Source organism: Lepisosteus platostomus, chromosome 10, assembly GCF_059453375.1.
Source record: "Lepisosteus platostomus isolate fLepPlt1 chromosome 10, fLepPlt1.hap1, whole genome shotgun sequence".
In the NCBI taxonomy this organism is placed as follows: domain Eukaryota; kingdom Metazoa; phylum Chordata; class Actinopteri; order Semionotiformes; family Lepisosteidae; genus Lepisosteus; species Lepisosteus platostomus.
Genome location: NC_142620.1, coordinates 43,433,824 through 43,458,630, shown reverse-complemented (window position 1 = coordinate 43,458,630; position 24,807 = coordinate 43,433,824). Strand labels below are relative to the sequence as shown.

The 24,807-nt window shown below is 38.2% G+C and overlaps 1 protein-coding gene across 4 annotated transcripts in view; it reads right to left on the bottom strand.

The window, feature by feature from the left end:
* Positions 1 to 24,807, bottom strand: part of dacha (dachshund a) — a 231,922-nt gene that overhangs the window by 86,517 nt on the left and 120,598 nt on the right. For all 4 annotated transcript variants that reach the window (XM_088649090.1, XM_088649091.1, XM_088649088.1 and 1 more), the window contains exon 3: positions 3,337 to 3,468. In XM_088649090.1, coding sequence (XP_088505216.1) covers positions 3,337 to 3,468 — 132 coding nt within the window. The remainder of the gene's footprint in view (positions 1 to 3,336; positions 3,469 to 24,807) is intronic.

Below are 24,807 nucleotides of genomic sequence, written 5' to 3'. Positions count from 1 at the left end.
ACAGTGCGTAGCCTCAGCCACATCAATCAACGACATGTCAGCTTTGCTTGTTGCTTGATGAAATATAATATAGGGAGGAGGAGTCTATGAGCCAGGTTTACTGAGCTTCACAACAAGAGCGAGGTTCTCGTTTTGATGTTTTTGAGGTGTTTTAAGACAGCTGACACTGCAACAGCATGTTAAGAATTACAGCTAGATGCAGAACAATCAAACCTCATGTTTCGTTATTCCCTCTCTGGTATCGCGTTTGTTACAGTTACAGTAGCCTGCACCTGGTGATTGCATGATTAATCCCAGGGTTACAATAATTCCTGGGCCTTGTTTTGTTCTGGATGTACAGTATTTGTTAGGTATTATGTACTGAACAACTCAAAAACTCAGAAGCTTGCAGGCCTGGAGGTGGACTTGCTTTTATTATTTGATGCTTGAAGGGCTAGCCCTGTGCCAGGCTCAAATAAATATCCCCTATATCGCCCTTGCAGTGGCACCTTGGCTAATATCAGCTTGTGGGCGGGGTTCCAGTAGCTTCGTCCTCATAGCCAGGCCACCATCTCACTCAGCCAAGCAGGTTAAAGCCAAGTTGTATCAAAAATAAAGTTCCTGCAATAAGCACCCAAGTACTTTACAGCCAGTCTGAAGCCACTGACTCATGTCCAAGTGTGAACAGCTGAAATGTAACCAGCATTAATGGTAAGGAGGGGCTGAGACATTTTCTCCCAAATCTGCAGGATTAATAATTCTGTTTTCTTTTCAACTCCCATGAAAGCACCATTCATCAATTTTACATTAAAAAAAAGAAAGGGCAAATACAATTTTATTCCCAAAGGAAAGGTGGATAAATCTAATCGCTTTATACAATGTCTTTTGTTGGTTATAGTGTTTTCCTTTTAACTACTCTGAGACAGATCCTTCATATAACTTAAATGTGTTTTCAGACAAGAAACACGAGACCCAGGTCCTGTTTTGCAAAGCGTTAGAACTTAGGAGAGCCCAAGAGACAAATCACAGATTCTCAGTGCAATTTAATCTGTGTCTCTGAATCTCATAATATTGTCTCTCAGTTATTTTATTCAGTAGTTTCTCTGTAATTCAATGGTTTTGTTTTTTTAATGAAAAAGGCACTTTAACTTCTACCTCTACATCGAAACTGAGCCAATCAATAAAAACTATTAAGAAAAGATGGAAAAATAACTTCCTCTTGGTTCACAAACAACAGATGTCACACTTCTAAGTACTCTAAGAAACAGTGCATTTTGTTTTCAAAAAAGTAGGTCTGAAGTGAGTGCAATACTTGATATTTTCATATCTGAACATCATGTGGCTTATTCAGCAAAGAGACACCAAAGTTGTGACTGGTAATGATTACTGATGAACCATGAACCATAGCACTTGAAGTTGGATGGAAAACCGAAAGGCTATTTTTCTATACAGTATACACTGTATATTTATATATACTGTAAGAACATGCTTTAAATGTGATGTTTAAATTTACACTTAGTTTACACAGCTAAGAAGCTAGAAGGATCCCACTGGTGTCTCCTCTTGTTCAACCTTCCTTATGTTCTTGCACGCTTATGAAAAGGAATAATTTTGTTTACTCATTCATCAGACAATATTTGCTGACCACTGCATTACCCAAGAAGTCCTGCAAACACTGCTCTGTGTCTTCCTCTGTGTGTTTCCTCCAATGTTCCTGCACTGCTTTTCTACCACGGCATATTGGATAAAAGTCAACTTTAGTCTAAAACGAAAGCATTTTATTCAAGTCACTGCAGTTCATAATTTATCCAAAAGAAAAGAGGTCTGACATCTTTGGATGTCAATTCTTTTTTACTGAAGAATCTAAGGAGATGCCATTTTAGTGAGACCAGTGAAAGATTAAATTAGTTATAATGGCCATTTTGCACTGTATGAGTAGCCAGCATTATTTCTAAACGACTCAGGATAGGTGTTTTTAGGAACGTGTCCTCTGTATCAATTAAGTGTTTGCCACATTGTCTGTCCTTTGCAGGCTTTGTCTAAACATTTTGAATTTGTTGTACATGGGGAGGATTCTTAATGTGCACTTCTTTTAATGCTCCTTTTATCATTTTCAAGCTCACGCTCCCACAAAATCAGAAACAGGTTTTAAAAGATAACACACAAAAAAAAAACCCAATAAAATGAGGTTTCTGTCATCTCCTAAACTGAATGGCCCTGTACCAGGGCTGTTAGTCACAAAGCAATCTAAATGCACAGTCAGGTCGTAGCTATTAAGGAGGCTATTAGCCTCAATAAAACATATCTAAGCAAAGGGACACATAGCCAGAACCAATTACCTGGAATCACTCCTAACTAGGATGATAGAGTGAGACAAGCCATGAGTGATTTATAACTAAACAATCCCGTTTCTAAATAAACTGTTCATTCTGATTTAGCTTCTGTAAATGGTATAAGATCTCTTGTGTGTGATTCCCAAAGCCACCAGCAGAAATACTTCCTAATACATTGCACTGCATACAGTATGCGCAAATGGTGTTAATATTATAGCTTGTATAGACGCTTGTATTTTCCATTTACACTCAGAAAAGAAAGCGAGTGTATTGGCTCAAGGAGAAACACTGTCTCTGGCTCACAGCCGATACATACAGTAGCTGTGAGTGTTTTGAAGAGTGGTCAGTGTTATGCAGATGTCAATGTGGGTCATGTGAAGTAAAAAAGCACTGTGGCTGTCAATTCAATAATTAATTAGGTATTTTAGCAGACAGCTACCCTTCTGGAGAATATTTAAACACCACATGAATGCGAAACCTCATGACAGGACAGATGTGTAGATATAATGGCGAATACAAAACTTTTATCTCAATGAAGGAGGACTAAACTGGCCTCCACTGAATTAAAATCAAATCAATGAACAGAGGGATGAGAAAGGCGGAGGCCCAGATTTTCACAGGCAAGGGCTTTTTAAATCACTTGCAGGGTAGAACACATTCATTATATAGAGGTCCCTGAAAAAGCAAGTCAAGTGTCTGCGGCCAGTAGTGTAAATGGTTGAAAAGTTGAGAGAACGGAAAAAAAAAGTTGACCGGACCAAAAGTATTAGACCTGGCCATGAGAACAAACTAAAAGATGTAGCAAATACCTTTCCATGCAGCCCTGGAATGAAGGGCCCACTAACATATAATAAAACCCCCTAAATAACAATAGGGGGTGACCAGTTGAATTCAATAACACGCTCAGTCCATGTTATTGCCAGTCTCTTCAATAAGCTCCCGTCACTATCACTGTCCCTTTAAAGTCCAGAGACCGAGGACGACCCACCCATGTGATGACGATGAGTTAGGACTCTCCTCTTACCTGCATTGGAGTTGAGCTCCTCGTTCTCTGACTCCGTGCCATTCTGGCTGCCTGTGCCATGCAGGTTGTTCATGGCCATCAGTTTCATCTTCTGGAGCTTCATTGCCTCAGCCATGGCAGCGGCTGTGAGACCTGCAAGACAAAATGGTGAAAGAAAAGCTGTGGTGAAATCCAAGAGGCGTCTGAGGTCCTGCCTCGCCTGCCGGCTTTTTCGTTTCAGTGGAGCAATGCCGTGAGCGCTGAAGCCCTAAAGGACCTGAGCTTGAAACCCACATAAGGCTCAGAACAGCAGCTGCATTACAAGAGCATTAATGCATTAAACAGCAAATTAGTTAAAGCTGAGCCAGCACACAGTCCAGTGAAGTCTGAGTAGCTGCCATCAGTGGTTAACCCCTTCTCCCTTCAAGTGCATGTTGAAATAATGCCTGGTCACATTCCTGCAGGTGTTCCAAAGTCATTTGCTCCAAGTCTTCGAATGCCTTGAATGTTCCACTTGCGCACAGTTAATTCAAGTAAGAGATAAGCAGAGGTAGGTGCTTGGCATATTGGTGAAAGGGCTTTGTCTTGTTCTTGCTAGGTTTTGTATTTTGCATCTTTTGTTTTGTTTAAGTGAAAGCAATAAACTGAGATTTTGCTCACAAAAAACTCTGAATTGTGTCAAAAATAAAGGTGCTCTTTTTTAAAGATTTTCTTTATGTTGGGCAATTCAAGACCTGCTGCAATGCTTATAGGTTCCATTGTATGGGGATATAAAAAATATTTTAAATATGGATCTTTTATATATATACCGTTTTCCACTGAGGAGTAAGTCCAAATCTGTTGCTGTCCACATATGGACAGCTGTGAAAAACATGAAGGTAATACAACAGGCATAAGCCAGGAAACCACCTTACTCATACAATACTTTGTGCTATCCTTTTTTTAAAAACTCCAGCGACAGGAAAACTGCTGAAGAAAAAAAAAACTGAATTATGCAGCGAGAAAAAAAAACAACACTATGGATTTCTCATTAAGCAAACCTTGCAATAAATTAAAATAAACATTTGTAGCACGTCTTGTTATATTCACTTGGGTTTTTAAACAAATTCCAACTTTTAGAAAATAAATGGACCAAAATCATTAAACAAAGAAGGGCCATTTACATAACAAAAGACCTGTAAATGCAGGATAATTGCACTTTATTTTTCAGATGTTCGCTGATGTTTTATGTTTCAGATGTTCGCTGTCGGCAAGCAACGCGTACAAGGAAAACAGGAAGAGTGAGGGATATTGGAAGTTCTTCTTCGGCTTAGAAGTTCAGTTTGTGCCCCAGCACTGACCAGTTGAACAGAGAGAAAGCAATATTTCAGTGCCAAAGGATAAGCCCCAGCAGCATCAAACACAGCAACGTAGCTCCTTGCATATGCTTTAAATCATTTGAAACTGAGCTGGAGAATGTTAAACACAGACAAGCAAGACAGAACACGAAAACAAACCAGAAAACTGTGGCATAAGTGATGGCACTTTTCTTTCAGAGGGCATAAGTAGCCAGTTTTTCAGCCACGGTCCTGGGGAACTCTGTGTCTGCAGTTCCATATCTTTGTTTTCTTCCGCTGACCTCTGAGTTACTTAACAAAACTCCTTATTAAATGAATCGCTTTCCTGACGTCTAATTGTTTTTCAGGAGTTTTCTGGGTACCTGCGAAATTTTCACGTCTGACTTGAAATCTCTGGCTTTTAGAAGAACCTTTAATTAAACAAGTAATTAGTTCAATTAAGAATTCAATTAAGTAACTGTGAGCTCAGCTGGAATTAAAAGGAGAAAGTTTTTTTAAACCCCATTCTAGTACATTAAAAGAACCAAGAAAAAGCAAAGTATGGTGCTGTATAGCCAGTGCTTTCTTGTCATCACTACATTACTTTAAATTAAGGCTTGGCACAGCGAATATTTTTTACTATCGATATGCTATTTGTAAACAAAACAATAATGCGTATACAGTGACAATTAGTAAACCATAAAATCTACATCCTAATGGAGCATTTCTATGAAATGACTAAATTAATTCCAGTGATTGGATTACATGATTATGAATGAAAGAAATGAAAAGCTAGATTTAGTCTTTATCAGACACAGAGCATTAAAACAAATTAGAAAGGTATCATAGAAGTGCGTTGCTCATAAAAACTCTCCTGACTTAAAATACAAAAAACTGATGCAGAGGTTTGAATACCAATGCATGAGAAGCTCAGCTCTGTCATTTTAAAATTAGAAAAATTACTTTTACAGTTTAAAAGGTCAGTTTCATAAAATGTGACGTGTATTTTAAATTATATTCTGTCATTTAAAATCTCAGTAAAATGACTTCAAGCCTACATAAAAAGTTTTGGTGTGTTCCACTGCTAAACTATTCTTTTCCAGAAAATGACCATTTGTGTTCTTTGTTAAAAAATCGAGTTATGTTTTTTTTTTCTCTTCATTCACAGGTGTCAGAAAGGAAGTGTGGCGCATTCGGCCACATTTACTATAGTGAAATCAAAGAACAAAATCTGTAAATTATTAGAATTAAATCTAAAAAAACTAAGCCCCCCAGACATAGAAAAAGGTTAATTCTATTTTTATGCATCCCAGTTACTTCTGATCAAGCCCAGGGAAACAGGGAAAAATGCTCTCAATAGCTACATTTACACAAACTGTCACAATGATTGATTCATTTTATTATGAGTTAATTTTGTTGCTTAATCCCACAGTCTGTCAGCAATGGGACTGCTGTGCACTTGAAAAAGAGACCCAAGCTTATTACTGCAAACGGCAATAAGTGTCACCGTTAAACTAGAAGAACAAAACACACCTACGTACACGCAATTGCCAAGAGCACTTTTCTATGGGAAACAAATCTATCTGCACAAGGCCCTTCTCTTTGAAGTCCTCTTCCTTTTACAGGATTCTGCTTTTAAAACGTAAGTCTCATTGAATGTCTAAGAGCTTTCATATTGTAACTCTTAAGGATCAAACCAGGGAAACAGAATTAAAAATAATAACAATAAATTAGCTGTTATTCATACAGTGCCTTTCAATGCAATCAAGGATGAAAAGATACTCTGCGGAAATATCCCAACCATTTATGCCACATTTACAAGTGTGTATATATAAATCAATTTTCATCAGCTACATAATTTCATAGCTACAAATTTCAAAAGCTACATAAAAGAGCAATTTAAACAGCACATAATAGCATGGTCTTATAGCACCAAGGTTTGAAAAAGAAAATAGGAACACTATAACACATCTGAGGCCATTTTGTTACTTTCAAGGTTTTTTTATGGTTTTCTTTTGGTGAGTTAACAAAATAAATGACCACGTTATGTAGGTCGGCAATACAGATCAGTAGTTAAGTAATATCTGAAAACTTACTGCAGTAGCAGTAACATTTCTGAAAGAGAGCCTGATTTTGAAATGGAAAGAGTCCATGTGAAAAAATTATAGTTAATTGCAGGTTTTACTCTAGTAAAAGCACAAAACATTGGAGTGGCAAATCATGGGAAAAGCAGGGTCTTACACAGAGATGTAAAATCCCAGGCAATGAATCAGGAGTAGAGACTATGGTTACTTTACATAAGGTAACAACATTAAAATAGAACAGTGAAGTCATAAAGAGCTGACCAAGTTGACTATGGTTACCTCTTAAAAGAGTAAACAAAAATTCACTGAAGATAAGCTTTTCAGTCATAAAATGCTCTTATGATAAATTGTGGATCAATTGACTATTCCTAACCAAACAAGGTAGATGAACCATACAGCCTACTCTAGAGTGCAACCTTTCTTATGTCTTTATTTTGTCATCTTTTTTCAAGTTTTGTTAAGACCTAACTGGTTCTCATTCAAGCTTTAGTTCCCCGGTAGGCATTCTCTTCTCAATCCCAAGACAAATACCAAATCCCAGGCTCTTCTACATTTCCTAAATGTTAGTATCATTATGCTGACACAGAAAATCTTCTGAATTCACCAGCAGCAGTTGCATGTTATTCGATTCTTACTAACCCAAAATCCGTTTTTGAAAAAAAAAAGATAAAAAAAGCCTGTTTCCAACAGCTGTCTTCCCTTTTACTTGCCCATAAGTTCTACAGAGTTCATCAAAGACTGCAAAAGTACTGCACTTAAGGCTGCTGAACAAGAACAGACTACAAAAAAGAGGAAAGATACAAGCAAGCATTGAAAATAACCTAGCTATTCCCAGTCCTAACCTCGGCCTTATACAGTAAAGGAAGAGTTTAGTGAAACCTGCAGAACTGTTTTAATTGCAGTTGGCTGCCGGCCATAAATTCCCAGAAGATACCGAAAAGTTAGTTTGACGGAAAAAGTTTACAGTCCCCTTTGAAGACAAGCAACAATCTGAACCACTTACAGATTTCTCTAGAGGTATAAAACAGATTTTAATTAATCTTTGTGACAAATAAAAACAACAATAATAAAAACATTTTTTTTACCTCTTATTAAATCGTTAATACATCTCCGTATTGCAAATGTTATTTTGCTCATTGCTATTACTCATAATCGCTGAAAAGGGATACATTTCCATGTGCTTTTCAAGTTCTTGTGTATCTTTGCTTTTCCTTTATTAATTTTATACTAACCATTACACAATGGAACTGGTAACTAATGATACTGTACATATGCTTTCTGCATTACCTCAGGGTAGTTGATAAAGCATCCAACCATCCTAAGAATATTGTCACTGTCAATAAATTTATATACATTATAAATGCAGAGATACAACTATGACATTAATATGTATAATGTCCCGAATTATACTTATAAACAGAAAGTATATCATTACATCATTTACATAGATTTAGAAAAAAACAGAGCAAGATGCAGAGTCTAACCAGACGTCATGCAGAAGGCTGATATTTATCCCTTGGCCATGGAATAGCTCTATAGAGAAGGACCTGCTCTGAGTGACAAGAGTGCTTTTTTTCCTTCAGCAGGACTGTGTGTGAACTTCTACCTTTAAATGGTACAAAAAGGTACATTTTCAGGCTTTAGCAAGAGGAGTGAAACAAGCACGCACAAAAACAGAGCATTCAAACTAAAACAAAGAGCTGGTCTCTGGTGTTCTACTTTCACATCTTGATTAATTGTGAGAGTAACTAAGTTATTAGCAGCTAATTTATTTCTGCAAAAAGTAGAGGATAAACTTACAGAAGTTTTCAGTCTGTAGAAAAGAATCTAGTCACCCAGTGGTATTTAACACATTTCTATTGACCCGAGGGGATAGATTTTTTTCCAGTTAAGAGGCTCTGAAGGATGCCTCTGTTTGGTTCTTGTCACTGACATAAAAGTGATTGTACCATTACAGACGACTTCCATCACATAGAGCAGACAGTCCTATTTGCTCCTGAACCTTCAGGAGCATAAAACATACACAATGGTGTCACTGTCTCTTCAAGATTTTTTATAAAGGTGCTGCTTTTTTAAGAGACCAAGATCAAAAAGCAATGGTAATTGATGTTTGAGTAAAGTCCTGACCTAAGGAAATGGAACACTGGAGATGAAAGAGGAGTTATAGTGGCAGTTTCACCAGGCCGGCCAAATAGATTGCGTATTGTTTAGTTTTCATATAATACTTCAATTGCAGCTAATACTGGCCATATTTAAAGTTTGCTGGCCTCTGACTCAACATTTTGGTTTTCTCTGCGGGTTACAGAAAGGGGTTTTCTATGAAAAAAATAGATTATTTTACGAGCCCTCCAAGCCAAATCACAAATTACCTTAACCTTTTTGTTACTGGATTACTCAACCTGATATGACATAACAGTCAAAGAGAAGATTCTGTCTCTGAATGGCTGATCTAACAGTCTCCATAGTGATTTGAGATGGGATCTGCTCCTTGTTTTGGTTACATTACGATGATAGATTACTCCAATAACTACATTTTATTTATATCGTTGTTCTATTTTATGACTATACTGTTAGTTTTCAAAGTAAGGAACCCCTAAATAAAGCAGTCAGCTAAATAATAAATACAAGCATTCCTAAATCTACTCGTGTATTAGCATGTCTCTGCTGCCATTCTCATTCCACATACAGTAGCAGTGCATGAATGAAGATTTTTTTCAGACAAAACTTTGAACTATATTGAAATGTCAGAAATAGATAAGAATTAAACAGAATGTTTAGTCTTTCCGGAGTCCCACAGCTTCCACCCTTAAGGGCTCTCCTGGTTTTCCTTCCACTTGAACTCTGAGTGACTTCACTGCGCCTGTTCTCCTCCTAATCTAGCCCTTTCCTCCAGGACTGCAGCAGGTAAGGTCTTCAAAAAGCTCGACCGTCCCTGGTGGGCGGCAGAGTTCAGTAATGCCAACAGCATTCCAGTCAAATTTAATACAACCAAAGACTCTTAATCTAATTTCATTTAGCAGTTTTCACGCCATGACAGTGACTCTGATCTTCCCCTTCATTTGTGTTCGCATTCGGCACTTTGTGTCACACGACACGGTGGCTCCAATGTTTTTCATACACTTGGACAGACTTGTTTCAATGTTACATTGCAACTTTCAGTTACTGTACATTGCACCAAGTGTACAAATTTGAAGCCAACTGCATTTCCTGTATGAATAAGTTGTGATGTATCCTTAGTTTTATTATGTTATGGTAATCCCCAGTAATGTCACTACTTGTGTTGAACAGCAAAAGAACTCTGCACAGCACCTGATATTCCCTTTTAGCACCGTACTGCTTAATGAGTTGTACTTAATACTTACTTAGTAGTATTTAATTATTGACTCACTTACTATAAATGAACACTGTTACCAGACCTCCTGCCATTGCGCAGCTCCAGTTACTCGTGAATCTTTTAGGACAGTAGGACCCTGTTGCCAACAATGAACCTGACCACCTCACACAGGTGCAACACATACTGTACAATGGAAGCTACCTGAAATTAGACAAAACTCAGCCTTTCTGGGATCTGCTGTCTGTGCTGTGTGCTACTGTCCAAATATCATTCAGAAGCTGCCCCATTTAGCATACATGTAGCAACTGACAGGGATGAGTTATATATACCGCATATATATATATATCTTAGGTATAGCTCTTCTGTGTTTACACAAGGTAAATCTCTTTTTCAAGCCAAAGACGAGTTAACCTTTTATGAAGCAATCCAGGATCCAAAATACTTTTCCATTTCATTCAAAGGATGTATAGGCACTGCTCAGTAAATATATTTCTGACCCTTGGTTTTAATATGTCTGTTTTCTCTATCACGAGCCTATCAATGAAAATACTAAGAGCTCTGTTTAATGGGTTTCAGCCAAAATCTGTCATATAACAACACACATAACTGTTTTTTTACACAAAACAATTCAGTACACCATAAGCATCTGGTACATCTCTAATTCATACTGATGAAAAAAATTGAATAGTAATGAGTTCACAGGATAACTGGGTACACACTATATGAAAGGTAATATGAAATCTAATATATTAAAATCAAAAGCTGTTTCAGGAACAGTTATCCCACAATCACACAAGCAAGCTAATGTAATTTTTTAACATGCTGAATAAACTTGCAAACATTTTCATATACTGTACAGTGTAATGGACAGTATGTCCTGTACCAATGTAGTACTGTTTTGATATGTGGGTCACTTAGCAAATAAAGTATTCAGAGCAGTGCATTATTTTAATATGACACAAAAATTAATCATTCCCTAAAATAGAAGAATGATGAAATGTTTCACTGCTGACTAGCTCCTAAGTACCAACAATGAAAAATGGCAAAAATAATTGCAAATACACTTTAAATTATTTTTAATAACTAAATGGTTTGAAACTCTTTGAAAAATTGCTACTTGTGGGTAAGACGTATAAAAATACAATAACGTCATTGATTCCAATAAAAAACAAAATGTTTAAAGATTGTTATTGATCTTTTTTATCCTTGGTTGCAAATCCTTCACCAGGAGTAACATCAGGCTGTTCTCAAAGTAAATGAAAGCTTTTGTCTGAACATGATTTCAAAGAACACTGATACTAATCCCAGCCTCCCACACTTCATCAGCTGATCTTGAGATTCCGAGATGAACATGGGCTAGTTCACTGTTACTAAAAATTCACAAGATGAACTCTGTGTCTTGCAAAGTATTATGACATGCAATTATATTTCTAATAAGAATTTAACTTTTCATTTCTCTGTAGAAAGAAAAAGCCCCAACTCTTGTTATGAAAATGTTCTCACTAAAAAATACCTAGTCAGAAGCTTCAGAAACACGGCAAACCCATTTTGAAATTAACAGCAATGCACTTACTGTAGACCTTACTGTAGATCTGTTATCCTCGACCTAGTTATAATTTACATTAAAATAAGAAATGAAAATTAGTAAAGGTGGAATCAATCCAAAAAGATGTAGTCTAACAGTATTTTGCTCCATTGGGAAAGGGCTGTAAAAAATACTTGTGACTCTGACTATTGCTATCATACACCAAGAACACACTTTCCATTTTATTTGGATTGCAGTGACAGGAATTACTAAGGAGGTCAAAAACACTCAGCGAGATTAAAAGGAAAAAGCTTTCCATCACCTCGATGATTAATGCAGACATCAGGACAAAGTATGGAAAGCAAAATGTTGGTGTCTGCTACATTGTGCGCTTGTTTTCCTGGTGATCTTACATCCACAGCATTCAGGTTTCATCACCTCTAGGCTCTTATATAGACCCCGGATCTAAGTGGGTTAGAACCATATTTTGAGCACATTTGGAGAGAGAAAAATAGAATGAAAATGATTTAATACAGAAACAGGAATGTGTTTCACCAGTGCCATTTGTACTGTACAAAAGAGCACAATGCATTAAATCTGGATATAAAGAATACAAGAAAGGCTACCTATGGGAAGAATGAACTGAAATAATTCCTCACCTTCTTCTACAGGTTATTGTCAATTACAAACACTAATCAATGTTTTGGTGAATAGATGATTGTGAAAGTCTGGTACCTGAAGCGAGACACGCTCTGCATTCCAAAGCATAAGGTCAAGAGTGTTAGCAAAACGCACACAAAAATACTTGCATTTGACTTGAAAAATGAATCCCTTTTGGACTCCAAATGCATGACTTATTTTCCAGTAAAATCTTGTATTTCTCCCAGGGGGCAACAGTTTTCTAAAGCATTTTTATCTGTGTATCATGAGCAAGTGCTTTTCGGGGACTTTTCAGCAGAAGCTGCGTGTACAGTCCCCGATTGCATCTGAAAGGTATTCTAGACAGGGGAAAAAAAACAACTGCGAGAATAAGCTTCGACAGATCATATTTTGTAATAAAAGGGTCATCCGTGCAATTTTCGACACCACACATAATTCTATTTTTTCTTATTCTTTGTGCTGACAAAATGTCGTCAAAAGGTATCAGATTGTGTGACTGACTGATTAGGGAGACTTGAACTGGCGTCTGGTTTTATTCCTGTTTATTTCCTACCCTACCTTTTGAGTAAACTGAGATTGCAGAAAGGACAAAAACTGACAAAAAAGCAATATTTTATTCAACTCTGGTGTTTCAGAAGAGAAGACAGAAGGTGAGGTGAATGTATAACGAGAAGAATAGCTGCAAGGCGTAATCGAATCTCTGCCACTTAACACGGTGAGAAAGTGAAAATTAGGGCAGGCTGGAATCAGATATTAACGTGCAAATTCTAATAGCTTAAAGGCCCATGCAGTAATTAACACATGCAAAAATAAAGCTGTAACACATATTTGTAAACATTTCTTTAATTGCCTCAAAACTATTTACATTCAAATTTCGAATACATTAATGTGTCTGAGGAACACATACTGTACAACACTAAACTTCCTTGTACTACAGGTATTGTTGCACATGCGCAATAATTCCTACAGGGGAGAAAAAATCAGCAGATATTAGTTCAAAGGGGATTCTGAACTAAGTCCGCGGGAGGTTCTGGTGTCAAATTTTGTGGTCTTGCAAGATTCAGTTCAGTTTATTTGTCACACGCACAAATGCAATGAAATGGTTATTGGCATGTACTGTATGCTCCGATACAAAGATATTAAGGAATCACCAAAACATAAACACAGAATAGCAGCAGCAACAACAAGTGAAATAACATACAACTTTAAAAAAGCAAGTCAGACAAGCAGTGTGAGAAGAGAAAAAAACATCAGTATGAGTAGTAATGTAGGTGCAGTTATGTACTGTAGATGAGTTTAGTCAGTGGTAGGGGTAGAGTTCAGTGATCTGACATCTTGCGGGAAGATGTCTCTGAATCTGGAAGTTCATGTCTTTATGTTCCTACAACGCTTACCAGAGGGAAGGGAGGGCGAAAAGTGAGAAACCAGGATGACTGTTGTTCTTAGCAATATGGATGTTTCTATACAGTACATAATTGTATTGTTTTTTAGACGAAGATAAATTAAACAGGATTGTCGTAGTTTTTTTTTTCTTTTCCAATCATGCAGTGTCTGCTCAATACCATTTTAAGTCCTGGTACATTTCTGAGAAATAAAAAAAGAAAAATATACTCCACTACTAACACAACAGTTGTCAGCACTGGGAAGAACACAACTAAAACAATACAGTGTCTATTCAAAAAGGGTGAATAGAAAAACTTTCAATGAGGAATTACATTACATTAAGGTCTACATTTTGAACAAAATGACATTGATGGTATCTTTAAAGAAATACCCCAAGGTCTTTCAAAACAGCAAGGCACAAAGAGATTCAATAAATTGAAACATTTATGAGAATCCTGGGGATTGAAAAGAACATAATGGTGCACGTTTTCAAAGGTATTATCAGCACAATGAATTCTCAAGTTTCTTTATTTATTTACACGAGTTTTACTACTTTCTGAGAATTTTGTTCTTGAAGTTAGGACCCAGCAAGGCTTTAAAGGATTTAATTAGCTTTAATTAAATTGAGTTAAAGTTTTCAAAGTATACCCTTATTAGAATCCCAAATAAATTACAGTGTAACAACACTGTATTGCCCTTTTAAATAGAATGATTACAACACATGAATTTTTTAAAGAAATACAGAAGCCCAGCTATGCATTTGTGAGGCTGACTTGCAATTCTTTTAGCATTTAGTATGAGTCACGAGGCAATCTGAAAACATTCGCTATGGTAAAACACAAAGGACATCCAACATACTTACATGCTTGAAATTGGAGAATCAACATTGATGATGAGCTGTTTGCAGGGAAGACTGTACAGCAGGTCCTGTGGCTTGTGCACATTGTGAGTCTTTTCACAATGTGAATGTCTTGTATTTGTATATGTATTTGTATGTATTTAAAATGTCTTTCAAATACACAAGACATGGAACCAATGTAAGGAAACTCACTGAGTTTGACTGTGTACAAAAAAAAACGTGAAAATGACTGCATAATATGAAAATAACAGCAAAATAAGTAACATTTGGAAGGATAGCAGCCAATAGGTCTTTAATTTCAAAGGGATATTTTTTCTTGGGATTCCAAGGAAATCATGGGTCATTTCAGATATCTACTGTATGTGTGAAAAATCAATTGAAATTATCTACAAAGTATACAATACTATTCACAGTAGAAAAGGAAAAAAACATTGTATATCTGATATTGCTTTTACAAATCTAAAACTGTGCGCAAATGAGAAAATACACGCAGAAAAAGAAACGATACACCTCGTTTCCTGACCCAGATTCTTGTCTGGGCCACGCCCTAGATTGCCGATCCTGTTATTTGCTTAAGTAAAATAACGCAAACTCTCTTCCTTTTCCTTCACTCTCTCTCTTGTTTTTTTAATTGCTCACCAGTTGCTGCTTCTCCCCTAATGCCAAACTTGCAACTAATAAACACAATCCCCACCACCGGCCTCTGAGAAATAGCTCCTCACATCTTTGGAAAACACTCTCTCTGGGGAACAGGCAAAGAAAAACATGTCTCATTACAGCAAGCGAACAGGGTTTTATGAGAGGAATCTATTAGAATAATCCAAGAGGGATGGGGGGCACGCCACAAAAAATCTGGGAAAACAGCAGAAAACTTAGGAAAAGAGGGAGAGAGAGAAATGAAAATGCAAAGATGAAATCCTCAAGTAAGCAGTTACTGTGCTTCGATTTTATATTCCAACTTTAATTGTGTGCATTTAGCAGTCAGTCTAGCATTAAGATACTGCTGACTTTATTGTCAATGCGGCCACAGGACAGAGCTAATAATCACCAGCACCGGCAGCAGCTTGTGGTTTTATATTACATCAAGGTAAAATTAGACTGGAATTAGAGTGGATTACTTTTATCAAATGGGGAATAAGCTGTTAATTAACTCCCTGCTGTAGCAATCTTTTTCAGAGGCTGCTACTGTTATTAGCTCTAGATTAAACTGCTGAATTAATTTCCCACTTACTTACTATTTTAGGAGTTTTTAATTTACCTGGCAATGGTTTTTATGTGGAAATTGAATAAACACACATCATTTCGGAACACGGCAGAGTAAATATTGGATGATACCTCCTGACAGTCGGTTTTTGTTTTGTTTTTCTCGCAGCTCGGCCCTAATTAATGCGCAGCCTTGGCCTCGCAGCTATCGCTGGCCGTCACGAAAAAAAAAAGAGAGAGAGAAAAGGCCAGAGCGATCCACAAGAACAATCAGATGGGCAGAGGCACTGGCTCACACTCACACTAATAACACACGGAAACACACGGCCGTTAACTCCATTGTTCGTAGCAGCTCTGGAGACGCGCCAAACGAAATAAAGTGGCCGTTCTTGCATGCCGGCATTTCACTGTCCTTCACGTTTCACACAGCAATGCCTTTATCGCTGCTCACCCAAATTCCCTGTTCTACAGGCCAATAAAATTCTCCAAATGCAAACAGAAAATGTCCAGCTTATGATTCCATACAGCCACAGTAAAACAAAAATGTAGGTGGATACTTTTTAGGATTTCAATATCCAACGGTAACCTTTGGGCTTGTCAGGCCATTTTCAAAAAACCCTTCACACGATGTTTTTCAATGGGGAGAACCTCTTCATTAACGTAGAGGAGTTACACACCCTGCCTACTGTTTCCGTGGGGTAAGATAGCTGAATTCCATTTCTCTTCAACTTTTTTAGGAATAGCTCTCTTGTCTAGTGTGCCACATGCATTGAATCAATAACCTTTTTTGACAGTAGTTTGAGTTCTACAACATTCAACTAACTTAAAGATTGTTTCTCATTTTCAGGGAGGGTGTTTTGTGTTTAAGTCAAAAGCATTGATACCCCCAGAGTCTGTTGCTGTACTTCCTATAGATATACAGTCTTTACACATCTGCTTTATTTCAAGAAACCTGCTGCGATGTTTCATTAAAAAAAGAAGAATGACAATCAAACAAAAACCTATAAGGAAGTGAATTTAAAACAGGAACAAAAAGGGACTTCTTTACCCAAAGGGTCATGGGAGTATAGAACAACATAAGCTGCCATGTTGTATCTAACAACTAACTACCAAACAGGCTAAATAGACCTAAAAGCCTCCTCTTGTTTATAAAGAATCTAACTGTATCTTCTAAAATAAATCAGCACATCTGAACACCCACAAAGAGAGCAGAAATAAAATGTCATAAATGGGCAAAGCGTAACGCGTTTAGAGCCAAAACCTTGTAAATGATGGAGTTTCGCTTTTGCAGGCCTTAGCTGTTTTTTAATTAACTGAGACATATCGATTTACTTTCGGTACTTCATGACGAAATTGTAGCTGCAGGCACTAGGTTATACTAATAAGTAAGAAAACAAAATCAGGAAAGCAATACTAATTGCTTTAATATTAATATTAATTTGCGAATTCTGGCCATGTATTTTAATGGCACATTAAAAGTTACCAACATCGAAGGACTTAATTTCAGGCCACCTACTGTATTTACTTGCCCAGTAGGCTTTGCTTCATTTCACTGCTTCACTTAAAGGAAAGAGGTGGCAATATACTTACCATATTATCTAAAAGTAGCCATAGTATCATTTGCACTCAAGTTTTACCATTATAGTGTATGGGCGGGACTCATAGTAGATGAAGCCTTGTGGAATAAAACCTCTTTGCATTCTCCTTGAACGCTCTTCCAGGCATAAAAAGAACAAAGGTGCTACAACATGAACCAAGATGGCAGCCTGGCCTCCTATTTCTTTTCAAACCATCTTTTCAAATCATTTGTATTGAAAAATGTCTCAAGGATTCAACTCCAAACTAGACAGCCATTATGCCTGGCACTGACCCTTTGGCGATGAGGCACAGCAGAGGGATTGTTAGAATATATCTAGTTTGGGAAAAAGAGGAACACGAGAAAAAGAGTAAGAAACTTAAATATTTCAGCCATCTCTTCTCTTGGGCTTTGCTCACTTCTGTCGTTGTGCTGTAGCCGTTTTGGAAGAAATCAATTAAAAATCGTAAAACACTGTCTTGTGTTGTGCTTTAATGCAAGAAGTATTCTTTTAAGGAACTACCAATTAAGGTCACCTACCACGGGCATTCATGTCCTCTTATGTCGTAATAAAATTTACATTAAAAAAAGAGTTGCCTGTTTTTACATTTTCTGATGAATACAAAGACTCTTCCAAGAGTATTTGCACAGTGAACAGTACTTTGAACACTTTTGAACAGTTACTTATTTATGGAGTGACAGAATGGTATTTTAGATATAAATGAAAGTAATTTGGGTAGATTTCTGTATTACAATACAGTATGTTACAATGACAGTTTATTGTAAGTGGCATTCATTATGTAGCTCCTCTCACTTCCCACATTTTTAACGCAAGTTTGACACTTTATTTTACACTGTAAATGAACTGTTAGACAGGGACCAAACAGGCAGTACACTAAAACACTTTGACAGGTAGGAGAATAAAGAGTTTCTTCTTTCGTTAAATTTCTAAAAGGCTTTGTCTTCAGAAAACAGTCCCTTTGAACTTATGCAGTTCACCATGCTTGCCTGAGCTGAGCAACATGCTGGAGAATGCACTGACAACTGAACAAAGATATCCACACGAAAGCCTGTTTGTTTCTATCATTCTCAATTCCTACTTTTACACATCAATGTATACAGTGCCTTGCGAAAGTATTCGGCCCCCTTGAACTTTTCAACCTTTTGCCACATTTCAGGCTTCAAACATAAAGATATAATTTTTTTATTTTATGTGAAGAATCACCAACAAGTGGGACACAATTGTGAAGTGGAACGAAATCTATTGGATTTTTGAAACTTTTTTAACTAATAAAAAAATGAAAAGTGGGGCGTGCAAAATTATTCGGCCCCCTTGCGTTAATACTTTGTAGAGCCACCTTTTGCTGCGATTACAGCTGCAAGTCGCTTGGGGTATGTCTCTATCAGTTTTGCACATCGAGAGACTGAAATTCTTGCCCATTCTTCCTTGCAAAACAGCTCGAGCTCAGTGAGGTTGGATGGAGAGCGTTTGTGAACAGCAGTTTTCAGCTCTTTCCACAGATTCTCGATTGGATTCAGGTCTGGACTTTGACTTGGCCATTCAAACACCTGGATACGTTTATTTGTGAACCATTCCTTTGTAGATTTTGCTGTATGTTTGGGATCATTGTCTTGTTGGAAGATAAATCTCCGTCCCAGTTTCAGGTCTTTTGCAGACTCCAACAGGTTTTCATCCAGAATGGTCCTGTATTTGGCTGCATCCATCTTCCCCTCAATTTTAACCATCTTCCCTGTCCCTGCTGAAGAAAAGCAGGCCCAAACCATGATGCTGCCACCACCATGTTTGACAGTGGGGATGGTGTGTTGAGGGTGATGAGCTGTGTTGCTTTTACGCCAAACATATCGTTTTGCATTGTGGCCAAAAAGTTCGATTTTGGTTTCATCTGACCAGAGCACCTTCTTCCACATGTTTGGGGTGTCTCCCAGGTGGCTTGTGGCAAACTTTAGACGAGACTTTTTATGGATATCTTTGAGAAATGGCTTTCTTCTTGCCACTCTTCCATAAAGGCCAGATTTGTGCAGTGTAAGACTGATTGTTGTCCTATGGACAGACTCTCCCACCTCAGCTGTAGTTCTCTGCAGTTCATCCAGAGTGATCATGGGCCTCTTGGCTGCATCTCTGATCAGTCTTCTCCTTGTCTGAGCTGAAAGTTTAGAGGGACGGCCAGGTCTTGGTAGATTTGCAGTGGTCTGATACTCCTTCCATTTCAAGATGATCGCTTGCACAGTGCTCCTTGGGATGTTTGAAGCTTGGGAAATCTTTTTGTATCCAAATCCGGCTTTAAACTTCTCCACAACAGTATTACGGACCTGCCTGGTGTGTTCCTTGGTCTTCATGATGCTCTCTGCGCTTTCAACAGAACCTTGAGACTATCACAGAGCAGGTGCATTTATACAGAGACTTGATTACACACAGGTGGATTCTATTTATCACCATCAGTCATTTAGGACAACATTGGATCATTCAGAGATCCTCGCTGAACTTCTGGAGTGAGTTTGCTGCACTGAAAGTAAAGGGGCCGAATAATTTTGCACGCCCCACTTTTCATTTTTTTATTAGTTAAAAAAGTTTCAAAAATCCAATAGATTTCGTTCCACTTCACAATTGTGTCCCACTTGTTGGTGATTCTTCACATAAAATAAAAAATTTATATCTTTATGTTTGAAGCCTGAAATGTGGCAAAAGGTTGAAAAGTTCAAGGGGGCCGAATACTTTCGCAAGGCACTGTATACCCTCCTGAAATGAGAAGTTCACTTTTCTGTAAACTGCACAATTTTTAAGTGCACAATTTCACATTACTCTTTATGGTCCCTGAAGGGGAACTGCAGTCTCAATTCCTCAGATCCGTTATTAAATCTCAGTAACAAAATTAATTCATTGATGGCATAGAAAAAAATGAGAAATTTTAAATTAAGCACAAAATCATGTGCTTGTGATGTGAAAATACTAGAAGTGTCCATGTTGTTGCAAACCCCTGGTCTCAACACGGATGAGAGTGAGAGTTCTCATGGATTGTGATGTGGCCCTTCCTGCTACTAGTTACTGTAATGACTAATGAAATGCAATATACGAGCAAATTAAGAACAAGATGTGCAGCAAATATTTCACTGCAGAAAGTTTCCAATGTGATTTGTATGCAGAGTTAACAAGCAAGTTCCATTTATTGGCAAAACTATCTTGAAGTTGAGAGTAATATTTCTATTGAATTAAAAGAGATGTATTCATGTCACTGGAAGTTTGCTTTGTTCTGAATCACAGAATATGGCGTTGTGCATACCTGAAAATTTAGTCTATTTTGTCATCTAAATTGGAGGTTTTACAAGTTACTGTGCACATTTTACTTTTATTGTGGTTTGTAATGCACTCATGAATGCGGATTCTCTCTATTCACAAAATACAAAAATAACATTAAATATATCAGGATTTCTTGTGCTTTTGACACATCTTAGTTGAATTCTGTGTTACTGTAATTGTTTGTTTATTCAGCACTTTTACAGGTTCTTAAAAACACCAGTCATTAAGAACACTGAATTACATTGTTGTTACAATAAATAATGGGGATTGGTGAATGCCTATTTCTCTCCATCTGACATCTTGGGATAACCAATTTATTTGAATTCCTAGTATGGCAACCAGTAATCTCCTCCCTAAAAGGGGGTAGCCAGTCCCTAAAGTTACATTTAATCAGTTTTCTGGCAAAGTCCAAACACAACCAAGTGAGTCTCTCTGATGAAGTACACAATCCAAGAACACGAAGTGCGTCCAGATCTTCTATTTATAATTAGTGCCCTGATCCAGTAGAATTGTTATTCAATATTATGAACAATCTGTTTTTATGTCTTCTTCCAAGAAACTGGGTTGTGAGTGAACAGCTACCCGAGCATCACAGACAAACAAACTTCCACATCCGCTACAGCTGAGGTTGAGACAGAGTCCCATATTCAGGTAGAATACGTGGCAAAGTCGAAAAAGAACCTGCACTGTTGCACAACAGACACTCGCCCAGTCATGCTGGGTTGATCTCAAGGGTTTTATTCCTGCAGCTGCTTTGCCTATTCAGTTAACAGACCCCCACCTGCCCATTTTAAAAACACGCACACTGCTCTCTTTTCTGTACAGGTGGCTTCGTTTTATATCTGCGCTGACAAGCAACTCAAACCACCTCATCTCTGATATCTGTTCTGCCTCTAATCGAGGAAGTGACATTTACCCGGCAAACTTGTATCAGCATTTTAAATACTCAAAGGTTTCTTTTTTCTTTCTGCCCGATATGCTGCAAGCTCCTGCTGCAATCAAGAGTAATCTGTCAGGGGACCAAGAGGTAGGAACATCATGTCAGAGCTGCACTGCTATTAGATTTATTGGAGGGTAAAACATGTCATTTATGCATCAAGTCACAGGAGAGGAGAAGCCATCCCTGTGAAGTTAATCTAATAATAGACTGGAAGCCGGTGATTACTGTTTCATGGGCACCAGCTATTTGTAACGGTGGTTGGCCCAATTTCTGCAGGCCTCTGCCGTCAATGCTTGGGGATTAACAAGTGCTCGGCTGCAGAGCTGTCAGAGGGGATGCAGCTGAGCTCTCCCGAGACTCCTGTTGCTGCGCACCTCGAAATAAGCAGCATTAACGTCCCCCCCCCCACTACCTTCTGAAACATCTCATACTTCAGTCAGAAAATCTGTAGAACGCAGCAACAATAAATAATACGAGGTTCAAATCCACTAATTTATACCCAGGTTTTTACACAGCTGCATTGCTTATGTACACAATCGATTCCCCATAAAGAAAACAGCTAGCTTCTTACTCCCAGGACGTTTACATGTACGTAGTTCCATTTTGCGGGGGACAGTACTGAGGGATTGTTTTTTTCAGACAGTGCCAGACAGTGAAATATTTTATATCCCTCTCACCCCTATTCAGGGACACCAATTGTTCATTCAGCTTTTCCTTGATGACCTTCATAACAGAAAATGCAATGCTGATGGACTCATCCCCTTCTTACTCATACCGAGAGTCCCTTGGTGCGTGCAGCTTAGTGAGTGACAACCACAGCTCTGGTCTGCCCCCGGCAGGATTCAATCCTGGTCACTCGTAAGCTCCGTTCATGCACAGCGCCACTTCCTAGACTGCAAATAATTCCACCATGTCAAAAGACTGGGACTTCTGTAGTGACACACTTCTACATTGTGTTTTCTAAAGGTTTCACAGGGGGTGCAGGGTGAAGTTACTTTGGTAACATGCTGCACTGAGGCCTGTTACACCAGCATGAATAAGAACAGAAACGCAGCTTTCACTAACTATGGTATACTGCAAGCTTCCAGGCGGTCGCTGTAGCATGACAAGCTGATGCTGAGGGAATTCTGGGGGTTCTGACAAAGCACAGAATCAAACTGGCAAAGTCTGTAGTGTAGGGCTCAGCCTGGGCTCCGAATGAGGCACAGCACTTTCAAAGATGATTGCCAAACACTCTGAGGACTTGTTAACAGACACAGCTCTTAGCATGTACTCCTCTTTGCTCTATGTGCTCCCCTGTTCATAATACCCAATAGACAAAATATAGTTTACCTTTGGTAAAGGTGGATTTCCAGTATTGTGTTAAGAAGTACTGTGCAGAAGAAGATTAGCTTTCAGATAGAGGGTCGCTCCATGACATGGACATTAAAGACTATGTGTCATCCACGGATGGATTTTTTTGGTAAAACCAAAATCAGTTTATATGAACTGCAAATCAAGGCCTAATATGAAATATACAGTGCCTTGCGAAAGTATTCGGCCCCCTTGAACTTTTCAACCTTTTGCCACATTTCAGGCTTCAAACATAAAGATATAAATTTTTTATTTTATGTGAAGAATCACCAACAAGTGGGACACAATTGTGAAGTGGAACGAAATCTATTGGATTTTTGAAACTTTTTTAACTAATAAAAAAATGAAAAGTGGGGCGTGCAAAATTATTCGGCCCCCTTGCGTTAATACTTTGTAGAGCCACCTTTTGCTGCGATTACAGCTGCAAGTCGCTTGGGGTATGTCTCTATCAGTTTTGCACATCGAGAGACTGAAATTCTTGCCCATTCTTCCTTGCAAAACAGCTCGAGCTCAGTGAGGTTGGATGGAGAGCGTTTGTGAACAGCAGTTTTCAGTTCTTTCCACAGATTCTCGATTGGATTCAGGTCTGGACTTTGACTTGGCCATTCAAACACCTGGATACGTTTATTTGTGAACCATTCCTTTGTAGATTTTGCTGTATGTTTGGGATCATTGTCTTGTTGGAAGATAAATCTCCGTCCCAGTTTCAGGTCTTTTGCAGACTCCAACAGGTTTTCATCCAGAATGGTCCTGTATTTGGCTGCATCCATCTTCCCCTCAATTTTAACCATCTTCCCTGTCCCTGCTGAAGAAAAGCAGGCCCAAACCATGATGCTGCCACCACCATGTTTGACAGTGGGGATGGTGTGTTGAGGGTGATGAGCTGTGTTGCTTTTACGCCAAACATATCGTTTTGCATTGTGGCCAAAAAGTTCGATTTTGGTTTCATCTGACCAGAGCACCTTCTTCCACATGTTTGGGGTGTCTCCCAGGTGGCTTGTGGCAAACTTTAGATGAGACTTTTTATGGATATCTTTGAGAAATGGCTTTCTTCTTGCCACTCTTCCATAAAGGCCAGATTTGTGCAGTGTAAGACTGATTGTTGTCCTATGGACAGACTCTCCCACCTCAGCTGTAGTTCTCTGCAGTTCATCCAGAGTGATCATGGGCCTCTTGGCTGCATCTCTGATCAGTCTTCTCCTTGTCTGAGCTGAAAGTTTAGAGGGACGGCCAGGTCTTGGTAGATTTGCAGTGGTCTGATACTCCTTCCATTTCAAGATGATCGCTTGCACAGTGCTCCTTGGGATGTTTGAAGCTTGGGAAATCTTTTTGTATCCAAATCCGGCTTTAAACTTCTCCACAACAGTATTACGGACCTGCCTGGTGTGTTCCTTGGTCTTCATGATGCTCTCTGCGCTTTCAACAGAACCTTGAGACTATCACAGAGCAGGTGCATTTATACAGAGACTTGATTACACACAGGTGGATTCTATTTATCACCATCAGTCATTTAGGACAACATTGGATCATTCAGAGATCCTCGCTGAACTTCTGGAGTGAGTTTGCTGCACTGAAAGTAAAGGGGCCGAATAATTTTGCACGCCCCACTTTTCATTTTTTTATTAGTTAAAAAAGTTTCAAAAATCCAATAGATTTCGTTCCACTTCACAATTGTGTCCCACTTGTTGGTGATTCTTCACATAAAATAAAAAATTTATATCTTTATGTTTGAAGCCTGAAATGTGGCAAAAGGTTGAAAAGTTCAAGGGGGCCGAATACTTTCGCAAGGCACTGTATAACCTGGAATAAATAATATATGTAATGGTTTATATAATCTGGAACAGCTAAGGTTTCATCACCCTAATTATGATTAAAGTCTATTTCTTGTTCCTCCTCCTTCTTCCCCATGTAAATTCCAGCTTCATCTCAGTGGGACCAGTTAA